This window comes from Mastigoproctus giganteus, chromosome 3 (genome assembly GCF_048544385.1).
Source record: "Mastigoproctus giganteus isolate SK-2022 chromosome 3, ASM4854438v1, whole genome shotgun sequence".
Lineage (NCBI taxonomy): Eukaryota > Metazoa > Arthropoda > Arachnida > Uropygi > Thelyphonidae > Mastigoproctus > Mastigoproctus giganteus.
In genome coordinates, this window is record NC_143577.1 from 236,169,224 (window position 1) to 236,188,770 (window position 19,547).

At 37.4% G+C, this 19,547-nt stretch overlaps 1 protein-coding gene across 1 annotated transcript in view; it reads right to left on the bottom strand.

Annotated features, from left to right (window-relative positions):
- Positions 1-19,547, bottom strand: part of LOC150088902 (sin3 histone deacetylase corepressor complex component SDS3-like) — a 103,621-nt gene that overhangs the window by 38,041 nt on the left and 46,033 nt on the right. The window contains exons 4-6 of the mRNA XM_090370948.1: positions 9,122-9,278; positions 5,689-5,782; positions 288-351 (exon numbers count right to left, since the gene is read on the bottom strand). Coding sequence (XP_090227074.1) covers positions 288-351; positions 5,689-5,782; positions 9,122-9,278 — 315 coding nt within the window. The remainder of the gene's footprint in view (positions 1-287; positions 352-5,688; positions 5,783-9,121; positions 9,279-19,547) is intronic.

A 19,547-nucleotide genomic window follows, 5' to 3' on the forward strand; every position in this document is an offset into this window, starting at 1 on the left:
TTTAGACTAGTTTTTCTTATATATTTCATACTTTGGAACGGAACCCCTTTATTATTATGGGAGCCATAACTCAGTATTCGCGTTTTCGGTATTCGCGACATTTCTCAGGAACGTAACCCCCGCGAATAGCGGGGGTTTACTGTATTTCATAACACAGCTTACACAATTCCCTTTCTACTGCATCATACAGCTGTAATTCAATTCTGTACACTTAATCATATTTATAACTATTGCAAGGCAAGTTAACAGTGGCTACTTTTCACTATAAGAAAGCAAAAACAAGTTACCTTATTTAGCACTTTCAGATCTTCAAGAATATCATTTTCATCTAATAGATAATTTAGCTGAGATACTGAGAGTTAAAGTACACAACATTATAATAAAAATGTATATAAGAAATAAAAACATATCAATAAAGAATGAAGAGAAAGAGATAATAACAATTTTAACAGCAAAATTCAAGAGTGTGCTATATAAATTTGATGATGATAATAATAAATGTGAAGTATACTAATTTCTATACTACAACCTGTGCAAGTGTATAATTGTATTTATAACTACTACATGCAGTGGTGTGTCCTTCTTGAGAGATTTTTAATAGACAAGGACTGTTCAATGAAGAATGACCATAATTTTTTTTTCACAACATACCTTTATTAATCATTCACATTTTGATGGTCCTTTTCAAAGTAGTCCCCATTTGATGAAATGCACTTACTCCAACATTTCTGCCATTCTTCAAAAACATGGTGAAAGCCATTTTTTGACATGCATTTGAAAATTGTCTCCTATGTCTTTACAACTTCTTCCGAAGATTGGAAACATTTTCCTTGCAGCTCCTTCTTTAACTTTGGAAATAAAAAATCACAAGGTCAGAGCTGTAGGATGGATGAGAAAAACACATTAGATATTAATGCTGACTAAGTACTCGATGACAGTATGAGCAATGTGAGGTCTCACAGTGTAATAATACAGCATCCACCCACCTGTGTGTAGCTGTGGTTGTTTGAGACCAATGTGATCCTGCATGTTTGCAGTATGGTTCTGTAACAGTCGTATGATGTGGCACAACATGCTGGAAAACCATTCCTTGAATGTCAAAAAAAGAGGTGACCATAACCTTTCCTGCAGAAGTCACATTTCCTTTTTTCAGTATCGGCAATGAGGTAGACTTCAAAAAAGAGCTTTGTTGCTTACTCTCTGGATTGAAATGATGAAGCCATGTCTCATTCACCATTATCACCTTGTGCAGAACATCTTCAGTAACTGTCTGTGTTGCAGCTCCTGCCAAACCTCTATGCAAACTTGCTGTTGCTAAAGTGTGAGTAGTCTTGGAACCCAGCATGTACAAACATGTGTCATATGCAAATGGTCATGGAGAATACCATACGTGCTTCCTACTGATATTCTCAAAATATCTGCCAGTTGTTTTACTAAACTTAATTTCCATTCTTATATTATGTTATATTATTATTATAATTAGCCATATGGTGGGAAGCCTGAGGCTTTTGCTGCACCAGCCAAAAAATTTCTGAATTACCCTGTGTGTGTGTGTGAGAGAGAGAGAGAGAGAAAGAGAGAGAAAGAGAGAGAGAGAGAGAGAGAGAGAGAGAGAGAGAGAGAGAGAGAGAGAGAAGTAGAAGGGAATCACCAAGAAAGAGAAGAATGATGATATCCAGCTCAGGACCCTGGGTTTGCCAAGCCCATACTCATCAGATGTGAGCCCTGGTGGTAATATGATGATCTCTCTCATGATTACAGAAGCAGTGTTTATGGTTTTGTGGTGATAAGAGCAGTGGTTGGAGCTCCAGGACTGCTAATTTCGTGATTGAATTACATCCATCTTTAAACAATCTAAACTATCTGTGAGCTATGCTATGTGAAAGCATATATTTGCCATAAGCCTCTTTTAGCGTTTCATAGGCTTCACTGATGTTTTCTTGGGATGGAAACAAAATTTAAGAGCAGCATACTGTTCCTCGCATGTCGCATCCATTGTTACATAGACAAAACTAAACATACATAAACCTGACCGACCTCCAAGGTCACACCATGCACGAGTCAACTGCGCAGTTGCTGTGAGATGCAGCTTGGTTTGGTCTTAAATTCCACAACTTGGCTAAAAATGGCAAGCAGTATGGTTGTTCAGGAAAAATTATGATCATTCTTTATTGAACAGCTGTTGTACATGTTATTTACATGAAAAATGTATTATAATTTACAGTACAATAAAAATAAAATTATTTCTCCTTTTGAAATACACAGCTAGAAGTTCCATACAACTGCTTCCAAGTCTCACTGTTAGGTTTCTAAATTACAGTAGAGCATTGAACTTGATCTTATTGCATTTGAAAATACCAATAGCTAGAATTCTGTGGGTTTTACGTTATTTTGGTGAGATGTGGGTCCCCTTCACTGAAATCTTGTCATATAAAAAAAAACCATAAATAAATTGTAAGGATCTTCTCTTCTTTCCTATTTTTTGTTTTTTACTCCAATCTCACCTCTGCAATTTGTGCATGCCGTGATCGTTATTGATTGCTTATTATTTTTTTTGTTGTTTTAAATTTTACAATCCTGAAAAAAAAAAAAAAAAAAAAAAAAAAAAATGAGCAAAAAAAAAAAAAATTTACGTAAATCCGTAGTTGCGTAAGTTGGGGACTTACTGTATCGAAAAATGTTCAGCAACCTACGCAAAAATTATGGCGATAGATAAAAAAAAACTTACCACGTACTACTCGCGTGTCCAATACGATGCTTCCCTTTATTTTTTGCAATGTCGATTTTAAATCTAATAGCTTCCCTTTATTTTTTACATATTGCATACGGTTTAGTCACCAACATTATAATATTTCATTAAAGATTTAACGGATGCACCGTTTTCAAAATTTTGAATAATTTCAAATTTTTGTTTAACTGAAAGTGGAACTCTTTTGCATTAGCCCATCATTTTTGCGATTTCCAAAAAAAAAAAAATATATATATATTTACTATAAAAAAGTTTCGACATCCCTGACATAAATAACGAAACAAAATTTGTGTTTTTGCAGTGCGATCAAACACAACAATCGACGCAACTCACTAAAACAAACTAAACATTTGGTCTTCTTTTTTTTTTTTTTGAGCGCCGTGTGTAAAGACAGTGGGGGTTGCAAGATAATAGGCACATTAATCTCCCAATGATGACTTATAACGCTGCTTCTTGTTGCTTATTTACGACTTGCAAAACATATGTTTATTCTAGTCATTCCTTGAATTTTATGATTTTTGGTTGATTTTTTTTTTTAAATTTGGAGTCTTGTAGTGTCCCGGTTAATCCGATCCTGGTAAATCAAGAGTCTGCTGTATTACCAAATAAAATGATATAATTAGTTAGTTTTAATTGTCAGAATACTTAACAATTTGAATCGTTAGTAGAGAAGAAATCTTTCCATAAAATTTTCTTGTTTCTAAATATATTACATTTTTGTTAAATGTAATCATGTTGACTTGTTTGACTTCGAAATGCAGACATAATGGAAATTTATAAGAAAAGCTAGGTTTCCTCTTATGTGGTTAAAAAAAAAAATTGTTACTCTTGAATGTAATCACTTTTCCATTAACATTATTAAGTGCAGCGAGCTGCAAAAATTTGTGGTGAAATATAGAATGTGTGAAGGCAAAGACAGCTCTGAAAAAAAAAAAAAAGTCACAACATACGGTTTAGAAATTTTTGAACAACAACTTTGCATACAGAAACAAATGTCAAAATGCTAGATATCTTCTCATGTTGCTGGCTAAAAGTAAATATCACTTTATCATTGATGATGTCGGCAGTTCACAAGTTTATTAAGATGTGGGGTAAATTTGCAGTGACCGCTCACATTTTTTGTTTAGCACTGTTTGCATTTTGCTATTGCGAATATTAGAATAGTGCCAACTAAGTGCATAATGGAGAAATCTTGCCAGCAGACAACTGACCAACCACACATGTTCTCCATTTAATGAGCACATAGCAGGAAAGTTGCCATGGTTGTAGTAGTCTTTTTCTTTACCTTTGCCAAATTTTTATTTCTCATTCATAGAGAATGAATATAGCTCATTCATACAGAATAAATATGGCTCATTCATACGGAATAAATCTAAAACAGTAAGTGGCCAGTTTTAGATTCGTTCTATATGAATGAGCTGATGTTATGCTGCTGAGTGAGCACCCATGTTTTTGTTTAGCACTGTTTGCATTTTGTCAATTGTCTGCTGACAAGGTTTCCCCATTAAGAATGGTGAAATATCTTCTGCATTGCTGATCTTAGCAATGCAGAAGGATGCTAACGGGTCAGTTTTATTTTTAGGAGGTGATGTTGTGGCAGAATCATCCAGATAGTAGGCAGCTATGCATTCATGCAATACTACCAACCGTCAATTTCCTGCTATGACTCTTAACTCATTAGGTGTTACATGATCAGTAGCAACTTAGATTCAGTTAACTTTTGTAAACATTCTGATAACCGTAGCTGGTAAATGTAGTAAGATCCTTAATGAGGGAAAAACCCAATAGTGTGGATTTGTGGATGAGATGAACTGCTCATCTCATCCACCCATCCATATCTAGAAATTCCTTGATATGAAGAGATGCTATGCATTTCTTACCTCTTCACTGATATGGAAGGGGCCTTCAATATCTTGTTAGTATGTAGCCTGATGATTCAGGTCATCTTCAATAAATTATGGTAGAAGAAAGTTTTTTAACATGCCAAGATGGTTTTTCCCTCCAAAGTTAAACAGACAAACAAACCTTCATGTGGCTGGCAGCCAAAAGCATTCTACTTGGGGACTATCACTAATAAGTTCCAAAAAAAGCATGTTTTTCATTTCCCAAGATCTTAATATTCTGTTCATTTACTAATCCATCCAAATGAAAGTGCACTCACCAATGAAGACAAAACAATTGAGAAAATGTACATTGTCCATCTGCACCAAAATGTGAAAAAAGAAATGGTTTAGGCTCAAAACATTTCCTTAAAATTTTTAACACAACAGGCTGGGATACTGTGATTAGCCTGATATTGATTTTTTAGGACTTTGAAAAAAAGTTGTCCTCATATTTTCCAGTTTCATTACTTACGCATATATACAGGTTGTTCTTTGCTATGCATAGCATGGAGCAAAGAACAACCTGTACAAACAAAATTTCTACTGGAAGGCTGCATTCCAATATAGTGTGTAGAAACTTTGAATGTGCACTGTCCATTTTGACTGTTAAAACAGAGAAATTTTTTTTTTTGGTAGTTGTTGGCGCATAGGCTTATGTGGCCATAATGCACCTCCCAAGGTTTTTGCAGTACTTTGATCCAAGCCAGAGGCGGGAATCGAACCCGCAACCTTTGGGTTGCCAGGCAAGCACTTTACCCACCCGGCTAGCCTAGTTGGCAAAAACAGAGAAATGTACAACACTCCCATCTGTTCAACTGAAAGTTGCCATTTTGTTGTTTACATTACATGAGTGCCAACTATCAATAAAACTTGTACCTACAGTCACCAATAAAAACTAAGCCCACAGTTTTCATCACTGTTGCATTATATATTTTATTAAGTTCACAACACACTAAATTAATAATTGACATTTGAAATTGCTGTCAGCAAATCACTGTGTAAATTGTAAAGCTACTTTTGAATTAATCCATTTAAAAGAATAGTAAAAGGATATTAGGTGAAGTTTTTCTCCGCTTTTCTGGAATTGGTAATGGGTCATTTGGTCGTCGTCGTAGTTTTCTGGTTGTCACTGGTTTCACTTCCATAGAATCTGTAAGAAAAATGAATACTGTTAGACAGTTGTACAGTAAAAGTCAGCTTATCTGGTATTTTGTAAACCAGCATTTCTAATGAACTGACATGTGGCAAAGAAAATTTTAAAAAATTTCTACTATGTAGATGGCATCAGCAGAACTATGCACAAAACAGCTGTGTTCTGCCTTTGCTTTTGTTTGTGACAGTGCACTGTCAAATATTTATTTCTGAAATAAATTTCTTTCTTAAAATTACTGCATTTCTCAAAATTTTCCACATGACAGGCTGGGATACTGAGATATGTTGATTTTTCTTAGGACTTTGAACAAGTTTTCCTCATATGTTGGCAAATGATAACCTTTTCACTAGCTGTGGAATGAAAAGTTAGGGAGTTCTGCAAATAGCACTGATAAAAGTTAATTCATGGTGTTAGTTGGCCAAGTATAATTGAATACAGTACTGGATGGTCTATAAGTTATGATATCACAGTGTTAAAATTTTATGCAGAAACAAAACTGGCATTTTTTGAAAACTGTGTTCAAATTGAACATTTCCCTTAGCATACACTATTTTTTCTTAAATAAACCAAACTTAATGTTGTACTGTTATGCATTCAAGTTAAAAGACCAAATATCAGGTTGCCCTGAAAGTAGTCAAAACTTATCTTATTTATACATATATCTACACATATCTCATCATATACTTCTATACTAATTTATATAGACATTAGTCACTAGTCCATGAGTTAAATGATCTGGTTTTTTTAAATTTTTTATTTATTTTTTTTTTCCAGTTATTAGAAACAAGCAAAGAATAAATTAGGCATACAATGCTTTATAAATTTTAAAAAAGCATAATACAACTGCAGCCACAAAGAGCATTCAAGATGGTATGATGATGAAGCTCTAAATGCATGAAAATGCCAGCAATGGTTCCAAAAGCTTCCACCATTAATTACTGCCCCCACCACTCATGAGCATGTGAAAGCTGAAATGGATAGTTAGAGGAAACTGCAAAGGCAACCTTAATTAATTGACTTGAGAGACAGTTGACAGAACTGGGATAAGTGCATGATCAGCAATTATTACGAAAACTCCTCAAGAATGGGTTGCTATGGTCATGAAGCTGCTCACAATACACATTATTGTGTAACCTCAGTATACTGGCCACTTCTTGGCATGGCATTTAACCAAAGAACAGTTCCTGGATTGTACTTCATAAAAAATGAAATTTGGTGATGGTGTGGAGCTATTCAATGTGGCTTTAACTTCCACTGGTTTTCATTGATGAAACTATGATGAACATAAATGGAAAATGCAGAAAATGAAAGCACTGAACATTACAGCAGTGGCAGAACACATGTAGTAATGAAGCATGCTACATAAACCATTATTTCACTAATTTCCAGTACACAAACTAGACATCAGATGGGAACACTAGTGTGCATGTGAGGCATTTACACAAAGAACAATTTCACCAGGATAGTACTGCATCAATAATGAAGTTTGGTGGTGGTAGTGTAAAGCTATACGGCTGTTTTATGTGACATGGACTTGACCCATTGGTTCTTACTGAAGAAATGATGAATGGAGTTGTCTACTGTGACACGATACTGAACAATTATGCCTTGTGCACTGTGGTAATTCTTTGGCGAGGAGCTGCACTTGTACCAGCATGACAATGTTCTCTATCACAAAATACAGTTAGCAGAACAGTAGTTTGAGGAGAATAATGTGGCAAACATGAAAACCAGTGGAAGTTTACAGTCTAGAGCTTGAGAATACATCTCAATCGAAATAAATAACCTTTGGGATGTTTGAAATGACAAGAAACCCTAATCCTAGTTCGAGCAGAGAACAAGCAGTATTATAATGAGAGGAGTGGATCAAAACTCTAGTCTCCACATAAAAACATGTAGAAAGCATCCCTCAGAGAGTGACTGATATCATTAAAGCTCATGCAGGTTATATTCATTATTAAAAATTTCTTTTTGTTAACCAGATATTTTTTCAGTGTCCCAACACATGCTGGAAGGCAGCATGTTTCTCACATTACATTTTTTTTAATTGGAGATTTTGTTCTGGAATAAAATATGCAGGAACAATTACACACATTGTGAGATCAAGCTTAAATATTTGCATAAACAATCCATAACCCACTGTTAACTGTAGTACCAATATGTCGCTGTCTACCAATCATTAGAAGAGGTGTGGATTTGATTCACATCCGAGAATGGAATTTCTAAAGTCCTTTTTTAACTGAGGTTGTAGTTAGCCCATCTTAGGTGAAGAAAATAGCCCCTCTACCCAGTAAGTTGTTCTGGGCTTTTCAGCCTGCACAACATACAAACTGGCCGATGAACACAAACACACACAACACATGCTTAATTATGAGTGACAAATTTTGGGGCTGTTAAAATAAATATGAATTTGATCCCTTGGGGGCATAAATGGAATTTTTAAATTTATACTAATGTTTGAAGGTGCAGTTTGCACAACATATTTCTGAGCTAAAGGCCCTCATCACACATGATGACTAAACAAACGCAGACCATTTTTGTTTTTTGCAAAACAGTTTAGGATCACTAGTCTAGACCCACTGTTTGTCATTCACGGCTATTTCCCACTATGACATTACAAACAATTCAGCTCACCAATGTGGAGGGAATTTCCTATAAAAGTGCCTTACTTGCATCACAGCATAACAATATCTCATGATGAAATGGCTCAGTCAATAATGTAGTGACTTTGGCATATCTCAGAAACATGACTTGGTCAACTAGGGCCACTATTGTAATCCAACTGAAAGCCAGACCAAGTTATCCAACTTTTGTAATGTACTAGCTACTGTTTTGAGGGATAAGTGGCATAAAATAGCAGTGTCAACATACAGAAACCTTGTTGAGTTTATCCTACAATCTCTGTTTACACGTTACAGAATGGTTCGTATTTATTGCCATAGAGTTAGCAAATATTTTATGATCCATTTCCCCTCCCAATAACTATCCTTTCAGGTAAAAAATTTTGTACCCAAAGACAACAGACAAATTTTACTATTAAAAATATATAGCTAGACTAACAAAGTAACTCAGAAAATACAGAGTACTGTATTATCGCAAATATTCATAATGTCATAATGTATACAAGGATATGAGCATAGCAAAACTCTCATCTTTATATTAAAATATAAGGGAAAAAAAATATATATATACATTTAATACATTTTTATATCTTAAAGATTATAACAAAATAAATCTTAAGGACAACTTTGTGTTCTGAATTAATTCAATATTTAAAAATAGTGTCTACCTTCATCTTAAAACTTAATTAAAATGCAGAAGCAACAAGGGCACTACCTCCTGTTAGTTCCATTGTACTTCGTTCTGATTCAACCATCCTTCTTTTTTCCTCTAGTTCAGCAATAAGATTTTCTCTCAATTCAATCTTTTTCTCTTCAAATTCTCTAACTGCAGCCTTCTTTTCATTGATGTATTCTTTTTCCACACGTTCTGTCTGAAACAAATTAGTTTTAAATATAGGGCACCAATAATAAAGGAACCTAAAGTGAGACTGTAATAGTAGTATGGAATGAAGTAAAGAGGAAAAAGTATATGGTATCTACACTTGTGTGCATTCTGCTACAATTAGAGTGCAGCTTATTATAAATAAGAATAGAAAACTGTACAGTACAGATTTGGTGCAGCATGAATCTTTGTTACTAAAATGCAGATGTGTTCCAGAGAAAACAAGAATATGAAGGAGAGCAAGTGCGGGAATGAACGAAGTGAGCCCAGAAAAGAAAAGATAAAAATTAAAAGGAAATGGGGGGGGGGGGGGGGGGGGAAATAATCCTCAAATTCAAACATCTTATTACACGCATGCATATATACACAGGGGTGTACAATTACAAATTATTTTGTGGCAATGAAGCTTATCTGTCATTCATATCTGTCTTTTAGAATTGGGTGAAAATCCAAGAATAACTTACAGGGGGGGAACTACACATTCCTGAGATTAGCCTACTACAGCCTTCACTGAAGACATTAGAAACTGCTCCAGTCACGGAAGAGAATCGAACCCAGACCCCTCCAACCAAACAAGTAGCAGACAATGATATATCATGCTAACTAAGCTGCCACAGAGGACAACATACAAGGGTAAATTCAATATTTTAATAGTGCCCAGATTCACCACTCAAGTATGAGTATGTATTCACAAGGCAGTTTGTATGTTGTACAGGATAGTATGAATCAGAGCTGTAATACTCAATATGTTCTACGTTGATAATAATATTAGTAAATTAATAAGAGGAGTTTACCTCAATATAGTACGTGGAACAGTTCCGTATGATACCCTCCAGAAATTAAAACGAAAAAAATCGACAACTTACCGGTACATTAAACTAAAATATAAATAATTAAAGTAAAATGTAAATAATTAAATAATCAATTTAACACAATTCAAAATCAATTCAAAACAATTAAAATTCAAATTAACACAATTAAAAGAATCTAACGAAAATATTCAAAACGATTTTCCTTTTTCCGTTTTAATTTCTGGAGGGTATCATACGGAAGTGTTCCACGTACTATATTGAGGTAAACTCCTCTTATTAATTTACTAATGTTGTACAGGATAAAAAAACCCAGAATAATTCACAGGGAAACAGTCTGCTCTTTTTGCCAGAGATCAACTAGAGTCTTTACTGAAAAAGACTTTAGAAACTCCTCCGGTCATAAATGAGAATTAAACCCAAATCTCTCCAAATCAGTGGCAGACAGTGATGTATTGTGCTAAGTTGCCTTCCAACATACAAGAGTAAATTCAAATATTTTAATGGTTCCTGAATTTGCAACTCACATCCAAGATACGTATTGTATGTGTACAAGAAGATATTCACAAGACAGTCTGCATGTTGAATAAGCTGAAAACCCAGAATAATTCACATGGAAACACTATAAGCCTTCTACCTAAGATTAGCTACAGCCTTGATTGAAGGGGACTTTAGAAATTCCTCCAGTTATTAATGGGAATCACATGCAGACATCTACAGGCATCTGGTATAAGCAATGCATTGTGCTGACAAAGCTGCCACTAATGATGTCATACATGGGTTTTTATTATTATTTTAACAGCCCTCAAGTGTACACTTATCTATATACACTGATGAGCCAAAAAATTATGACCAGCGAGTCGTTATACAAATCGAAGCAACTGCAGGTGTACTACGGTGCATGTACAGGTCGGGACACTGTTAACTATAAAAAAACACCTGATAATGAGCTCTGATAATCAGTGTTCCTCTTATTCTTCAGATGGGAAAGGCAGCGAACTTAAGCAAGTTTGACAAAGGCCAAATTGTAATGGCCAGACGACTGGGTCAGAGCATATCCAAAACAGCACGAATGGTGGGGTTTTCATAGTCAGCCGCGGTTAGTACACACCGAAAGTGGTCCGAGGAAAGGAAACTCACGAACCGCCAGCAAGGTGTTGGACAACTATGGCTCATCGAGGTGAGCAAAGGCTCTCCTAGATGGTACGTGGCAACAGAAGGGCAACTGTGGCACAACTAGCCAGTAATTGGAATGCTGGTAACAGAGTAATGTCACAACAAACAGTACATAGAACCCTGCTGAAAAGGGCTGCATAGCCGCTCCAAGTGCCCACCGGCGACAGCACCTACAACGAGCACGTGAGCATTGAAACTGGGCCTTGAGTGACTGGAAGAAGATTGTCTGGTCCAATGAATCACATTTCCTGTTGCACCATGTGGATGACCGGGTACGTGTGCATCCTTTACCTAGGGAAGTCATGGCACCTGGATGCACAGTGGGACGAAACAAGCCGGTGGCGGTGGTGTCGTGCTTTGGGCAATGTTCTGCTGGGATACCCTGGGTCTAGTCATCCATGTGCTAGGCACTCTTGATGTCTACCACCTACCTAAACATCATTGCTGACTAGGTACATCCTTTCATGGCAACAGTCTTCAACTCTGGCAGTGCCATCTTTCAGCAGGATAATGCGCCATGCCACACCGCCTGGATTGTTCGAGACAGGTTCGCGGAACATGAGGAAGATTTTCAGGTATTGCCCTGGCCTCCAAATTCCCCGGACATCAATCCCATCGAGCATCTGTGATTTGTGTTGAAACAGCAACTCTGTTCTGTGGTTTTCAGGACGAGGGTTTCCTGTGCGGACGTGCCTTTCTGCTGCTCTTGGAACAGAGAAGTTTTTTCTGATTTATTTTCTGCTTTATTAGTTTAAATTGACATATTAACTTATTTCTAGAGTAGCTTTATATTCCTATTTACGGTACTTAAAGTTAAAGTAACTTAGATAGAGATTTGTAGGTATTACTTAGTATCGGAAAGGGTATCAAATCCACGTGTTTACCATTCATAAACAGCCGCCATTGTTACGTGAAAATTAATCAGTAAAATCTATTAATCTTGTCGAACTTCATTGGCAATTAAATTGTACTTTTAACTATACATATAACCACTTAGGTTACGGAGCATAAATAATTAGTAAAAATAAATAATTAATACATAACTTGATACGGAAGTTATATAAAGGAATTTCGTAGATAACACTCGTTACTGAAACGCGATACAGCATATCCGGAATTCGATAGCATTAGCTTTGTATAGTATAGTGCATAATATAATATTGTAAATTAATCAGTAGATCTATTAATCTTGTTAAACTTCATTGTCAATTAAATTGTACTTTTAACTATATATATATATATATATAACGACTTAGAGTACAAACGTAACAAATAATTAATACTTACTTGATACAGAAGTTATATAAAGGTAACTCGTAGATAACACTCGATACTGAAAAATAAATATAGCGTTATAACTGTGTTAAGATACAAGTTTAAGGTTTTAATTTTGTTCTGAAATTGTAAATTTACTGACATTTAAATCGAAATCATGACTCTGACCAGAGCAGCAAAGCAAAAGGCTCAAGCTAATGGGAGTGCTGTGACTCAGGGGAGAACTGAGGGGGGGCAGTTGCCCTCTGAATCACAGCCTTTTAAGATGCACTGTTTGCTTGATGTTTGCGGAGCAATCGGGTACGGGACATGATACTGCCATGGGGGATGTCTTTGTGTGTGCACGATGCAAGGAGTGCAAGGAAATTAGGCGACAACTCGGCGTTGTTATGGGCCTATATGAGACCTTGAAGGACAGGGTGGATGCCCTCGAAGGAAATAAATTGAGGGGCCCATCAAGCTCTCAGCTGCCCACATCAAAGCCAGAGCTTGCACTTGGTCATCTTGCAACACAGAAGCAGCCCCCAAGGCAGAATGCACTGGTCCCACAGGAACTAGTAGTTGTTGGTGACTCTATTGTCAGGGAAACGGGGAACATGCTTTGTAAAAAGGATAGGTGGAACAGGACCAGGGTATGTCTGCCAGGGGCAAAGGTTGATGACGTTGTAGAGCAGATATCATCTTTTAAGGGCACAAAAGGTGATATAGTTGTACACGTTGGCACTAATGATATTAAGAGTAGGAGACCAGCGGAAGTACTTAACAAGTACAGGTCACTGTTGAAAAAAAGCCGTGAAGTACGGTTGAATTTGAAAGTGTCTGCAATTCTGCCCAGACACGATAGGAGGGAGTATATGATGAGAGCCTTGTCGATCATTCGGCCCTGGAAAGATTGTGCAAGGCTCAAGGGGTAGAATTTTTTTCAGCCTGGAATGTACTTGTTAACAGGAGAGATTGCTTCTACAGGGATGGGATACACTTAAATAGAAAGGGTGCAAGAATATTTGCTGATGCTATCGAGGCAGTGTTAGGTGGGTCGGAAAACTGCTAGCTTGGGGGGAGACAAAGACTAATGAATTAACAGTAGCCACTGGCAGAGGTGAAAGAGATTCTTGCACTGCTTCTATTGGAATGAGCAGAAGCCTGAAAAACAAGATGCAGGATATTTCAGAGACTGCTGGAAGTCATTGCGGTACAAGTAAACACATGGGTTGTATTAGGGTAGCTAAGAATAGAAACAGGTGCATGTATACTTGCGTGTACACCAATGCTAGGAGTTTAGTAAATAAATTTGATGAATTTGAGGTATTGCTCAAAACATCAAAGGCAGATATTGTTGGGATATCAGAGACGTGGTGTCACACAGATATAAGGAATGCAGAACTGGAATTTGGGGAGTACAATGTGTAAAGAAAGGATAGACAGGACAGGAGGGGAGGAGGGGTTATGCTATTAGTTAAAAAATACATAAAATCCAAGGAAGTGAAGCCAGTCGACATTGATGGACAGGGCAGTGTCGAGTCAGTTTGGTGTGACATAAGCATAGGGAAATCAAAATTGAGAGTAGGAGTGTGCTATAGGCCTAATGACTCTGATGAGTATAATAAGATACTGTACAGGGAAATAGAATGGGCCAGTAAATCAGAGAGTCTTATAATGGGGGATTTTAATTTCCCAGATATTGACTGGAATTTGTGGGTTGGTCACTCACACACTAGCAAGGGTTTTGTGGATTTATTGGATGATTGTTTTCTACACCAGCATGTTCGGGAGGCAACTAGAGGGAGTAATACTCTTGATCTGATTATCAGTAGTGATTCTTCATGCATTAGGAATCTGCAGATAAAGGAACCACTGGGTGGCAGTGATCACAGTGTGCTGAAGTGGGATTTACTCAAGGAGGTAACTACCATCAGAGGTAAAGGGAAGGGTTTTTGCTTTCGTAAAGGCGACTATGATGGTCTGAGACAGTATTTAATTCTATACAGTGGGACCAACTGATGATGTTACCAACAGTAAATTCAAAATGGGAAGCATTCAAGGAACTAATCTTGGAAGCTACCACGCTTTACATACCAACCAAGAAATATTGTTCAAGGTTCAGGCCTAAATGGTTGTCAGATGAACTAATGAGACATATGGCAGAGAAGAAAAATGCATGGGATACATACAAATTAATGGGTGACATGGAAGCCTATGATAGATATAAGTTGGTCTGTAACCAAGTCACAAAGGAGATTAGGCAGGCAAAGGCAGATTATGAGAAATCCTTGGCAAAGGATGCAAAGAAAAACAGAAAAGAGTTGTTTACCTATTTAAACTCAAGAAGGAAAGGGATGAATCAGATTGGTCCACTGGATGTTGATGGTTCAACAGTTGAGGATCCAGCTTAGGTGGCTAACAATCTAAACGAGTATTTTGCATCTACATTCACACATGAGGAGTTATTCAGGAAGGGGAATGTCGTAGGTGAAGTAAACATTGGCAGTGAGCTAGATGATTTTCTAATAACTGAGAGGAAAGTGGAGGAGAAATTGTTGAGGATAAACATAAAAAAGGCACCCGGGATGGATGGGATCTATCCAGTTATATTAAAGGAGGCAGCAAAGGAAGTAAGCAAACCCCTAGCCATAATTATGAGAGCTTCTTTGGACTCAGGAGAGGTACCCATGGACTGGAGATGTCCAAATGTAACCCCAATTCACAAAGGAGGATCAAAGGCTGACACAAGTAATTATAGACCTGTTAGTTTAACTTCGGTTCCAGGAAAATTAATGGAGGCACTGGTTAAAGAAGCACTGCAGGATCATCTGGACAAGAATTCAGTTATAGCTCAGACACAGCATGGGTTTGTTAAGGGCAGGTCTTGTCTGACCAATTTGATTGGATACTATGATGTAGTCACAAAAGAACTGGATGCAGGGAATAACTTTGATATTATATATTTGGATCTTAGAAAGGCTTTTGATACTGTTGCGCATGGAAGACTGCTGCACAAATTGGAGAAGTGTGGCACTGGAGGCAAATTGCTGCTATGGATAAAGGGATGGTTGAGTGGCAGAAGACAGAGAGTGGTAATCAATGGACACTGCTCAACGTGGACTAATGTTATTAGTGGAGTTCCTCAGGGTTCAGTGTTGGGTCCATTGTTGTTTTCTGTATTTATAAATGATATTGATGATGGTGTATCAGGCTTAATGTCCAAGTTTGCAGACGATACCAAGGTTGGCAGGATTGTTAAGGACACTACTGATACTATGCTGCTGCAACAGGATCTGGAAAGGTTGAGCAGATGGGCTGAGAGGTGGCAAATGAAGTTTAACATTGACAAATGTAAAGTACTACATATGGGAAACAGTAACCCCAGATCAACGTATCAACTCTGTGGTACTACGCTGACAGTGGTAGAGAATGAAAAGGACCTGGGGGTAATTGTGCAGGCAGATATGAAGTTCTCTGAGCAGTGCAGACGAGCTGCAAGAGTAGCTCATGGTGTCTTGTTAATGATATACAGGAATTTTTCTAGCAGGGACAGGGATGTGATTATTCCCTTGTATAAGGCATTGGTCAGGCCACACCTTGAGTACTGCATACAGGTCTGGAGGCCTCATTTCAAGAAGGATGTAGAGCTGCTGGAACGAGTACAGAGAAGGGCAACAAGATTAGTGAATGGAACAAAGGGTTGCTCTTACGAAGAAAGCTTAAGTTTTGCAAATTACAGAGCCTGGAGACTAGGCATCGGCGAGGTGATCTTATAGAGGTGTATAAGGCTTTGAATGGCTTGAGCATGCTCAATGCCGATGGGATTCTTCCTCTTGCTCAGAATAATCACCTGAGAGGGCATAAATTCAAATTGAGGAAGGATGGATGTCGGATAGATGTGCGGAAATTTGCCTTTAGCCAGCGGGCAGTTGGTTTGTGGAATAGACTCCCATTGCTTGTTGTTGAAGTTGATAGCCTAAACAAATTTAAGGCTCAGCTGGACAGGTATTTCGAACGAACGGAGGGGTGAAATGGGAGTAGTGGTTGTTTTTTTTTTTTTTTTTTTTTTGGCTGATGCTGAATAAGCTTGCTTTCTTGAATCATATGTCTCTACTAATGCTAATGCTATTGCCCTGGCCTCCAAATTCCCCGGACATCAATCCCATCGAGCATCTGTGATTTGTGTTGAAACAGCAACTCTGTTCTGTGGTGTCTCAACCACAGACCTTACAGGAGTTAAAGGATCTGCTGGTTATATGTTGGTACCAGATACCACAAGACACATTTAGAAATCTTGTAGCGTCCATGCCTTGCCAGGTACGAGGTGTTTAGGCTGCACGTCGAGGACCAACATCATATTAGGTAAAACTGCAGCCATTATCAACCCACTGCAGGATGGAAGCCTCCTCAACAATTCATGAGGGAGATGGACCATAATCTGCCACGCTGGTCCAGTGCAGGTTGGTAGATCGACCATATTTAGCAGCCAGGGGCTTGAACCCCGGTCTACTCAAGGAGCATGTGCCGTTGCATTCCCACTCTTGACCACTCGGCTATAGGTGGTCATAATGCTTTGGCTAATCGGTGTGTATATATACGTTTTATCTGCAGAGGTGCAAGTTGATGATGGGCTGACCTGCATGTTGTGTGGACAGATAAACCTGGAATAACTCAGGAAGGGAAGGGAACCTACACCTTCTGCCTGAGATTCGCTAACTATAGTCTTGATTAAGAGGACTTTAGAAACTCCTCCAAGTTGTTGATGAAAAGTGAACAGAGAACTCTCCAAATGAGTATCAGACAAAGAAGAATCATGCTAACTAAGCTGCCTTAGAGTACATTCATATAAGGTAATAAAAATTACACAAAATTTAAATATAACTGTAGTTTTAATTGTGTTGTTCATTAGTAAATAATTTGTATATAAAAATTTATATTTACTATGAACCAAGAGCAATGACTTAATATGTCCTATGTCTAAATTAATTAAAATTTATGAGTTACCTCTATTTTTCTTCATAGGATTGCTTCTTTCCAAACTCTCCTTGTTTACACACGATTTGAAAATTAAAATGATTAAAAAAGTACCATACTTAAAATCAAATAAATGCATTCAACACTCCAAGCTCATGAATGCCGAGACATCCCCAGGATCATAACCGCAGGCCCCCAATCCAACCCCAGATCCATTCAAAACATCTCACAATCCAGAGAAATTGAATGCATTATGTCAAAGCATTTAAAATTAAGTAGTGATCACGACTTCAAGTTGAAAAGTTTTGTCCCTTTAGGAAGGAAAGTAATTTCTAGTAATTTTAAATATTTATTATTGTCTATTTATACATTCATGAAATTTTAACGATGTTTAATTTTAAATACTTTGACATACTGCATTCAATTTCTCGAGGATGTGAAGTGTTTTGGATGGATTCGGTGTCAGATTGGGGCCTTTAGTTATGATCCTGGAGATGTCTAGGCATTCATGAGCTTGGAGAGTTGAATGCATTCATTTGATTTTAAAAAAAGAAGCAATCCTATAAAGGAAAATAGAAGTAACTCTTATGAATTTTAAATAAAAATTTATACCCAAAAATAAGGAGAGAAACATTAGTGATTTTTAGTTATAGAAATTTTGGCTGAAATTAGAAAATTAGAAACGCATTAGAAGCCAAAAAGTGAAAATAAGTCATCATACCTCATCTTCAAAAACCAACAGATACAACGGCTTAATTTTTTTATTTTTATCTGGTCTCTTGCCATAGCTATTGGCCACAACCTTTGCCCATCTCTGCTTTCACCTCTATCCAAAGGCACATTATAGCCTTAGCAGCTGATGTGCCATTAAACCTCCAGAGCAACAACAACCTCTATCCAAACCAGATGGTTCTGTTGTCACTTCAGCCAAGGATAAAGCTGACCTGCTAGCATCCCAATTTTCTTCCAACACATATATTAATGATCTTGGTAAAACACCTCCCACCATTCCCAACACGCTCCATTCAATGCCTCCTGTGGTTTTTTTCCGTCAAAAGGATTTTGACGAATCTTGATGCTAAGAAAGCTCCAGGTCCCGGTGGTATTTCTCCACTTGTTCTTAAAACCTGTGCTCCTGAACTTACTCCTATTCTTTGCCGCCTTTTTTCACTTTCTTATTCCAAAGGTGTTTTTCCTTCTGCTTGGAAATTTGCTCATATCCAGCCAGTTCCTAAAAAGGGTGACAAATTCCTCCCATCGCAATTACTTCTACTCTTTCTAAAATAATGTAGAAATCAATTAACTGCCAACTCTTAAACTACCTAGAAACCTTCCGTCTGATCAACGATCGCCAGTATGGTTTCCGTCAGTGTCGATCCAGTGGTGATATTCTGGCTTATGTTAGTCATTTATGGACTAAAAACATTAGTAGAGGCATATGATGCAAGAAAGCAAGCTTATGCAGCATCAGCCAAAAAAAAAAAAAAAAACTTCCACTTCACCCCTCTGTTCGTTCGAAATATCTGTCCAGCTGAGTCTTAAATTTATTTAGGCTATCAACTTCCACAACAAAGGACGGATGTCTGTTCCACCAACCAACTACTCGCTGGCTAAAGGTAAATTTCCTCACATCTATTCTACATCTGTCTTTCCTCAATCTGAATTTATGCCCTCTCAGGTGATTATTCTGAGGAAGAGAAAGAATCCCATCGGCATTAAGCATGCTCAAACCATTCAAGGCTTTATACATCTCTATCAGATCACCTCGCCGGTGCCTAGTCTCCAGACACTGTAATTTGCAGAACTTAAGCCTTTCTTCATAAGAGCAACCCTTTGTTCCATTCACTAATGTTGTTGCCCTTCTCTGTACTCGTTCCAGCAGCTCTACATCCTTCTTGAAATGTGGCTTCCAGACTTGTATACAGTACTCAAGGTGTGGCCTGACCATTGCTTTATACAAGGAAATAATCACCTCCTTATCCCTGCTAGAAAAATTCCTGTATATCATTGACAAGACACTATGAGCTACTCTTGCAGCTCGT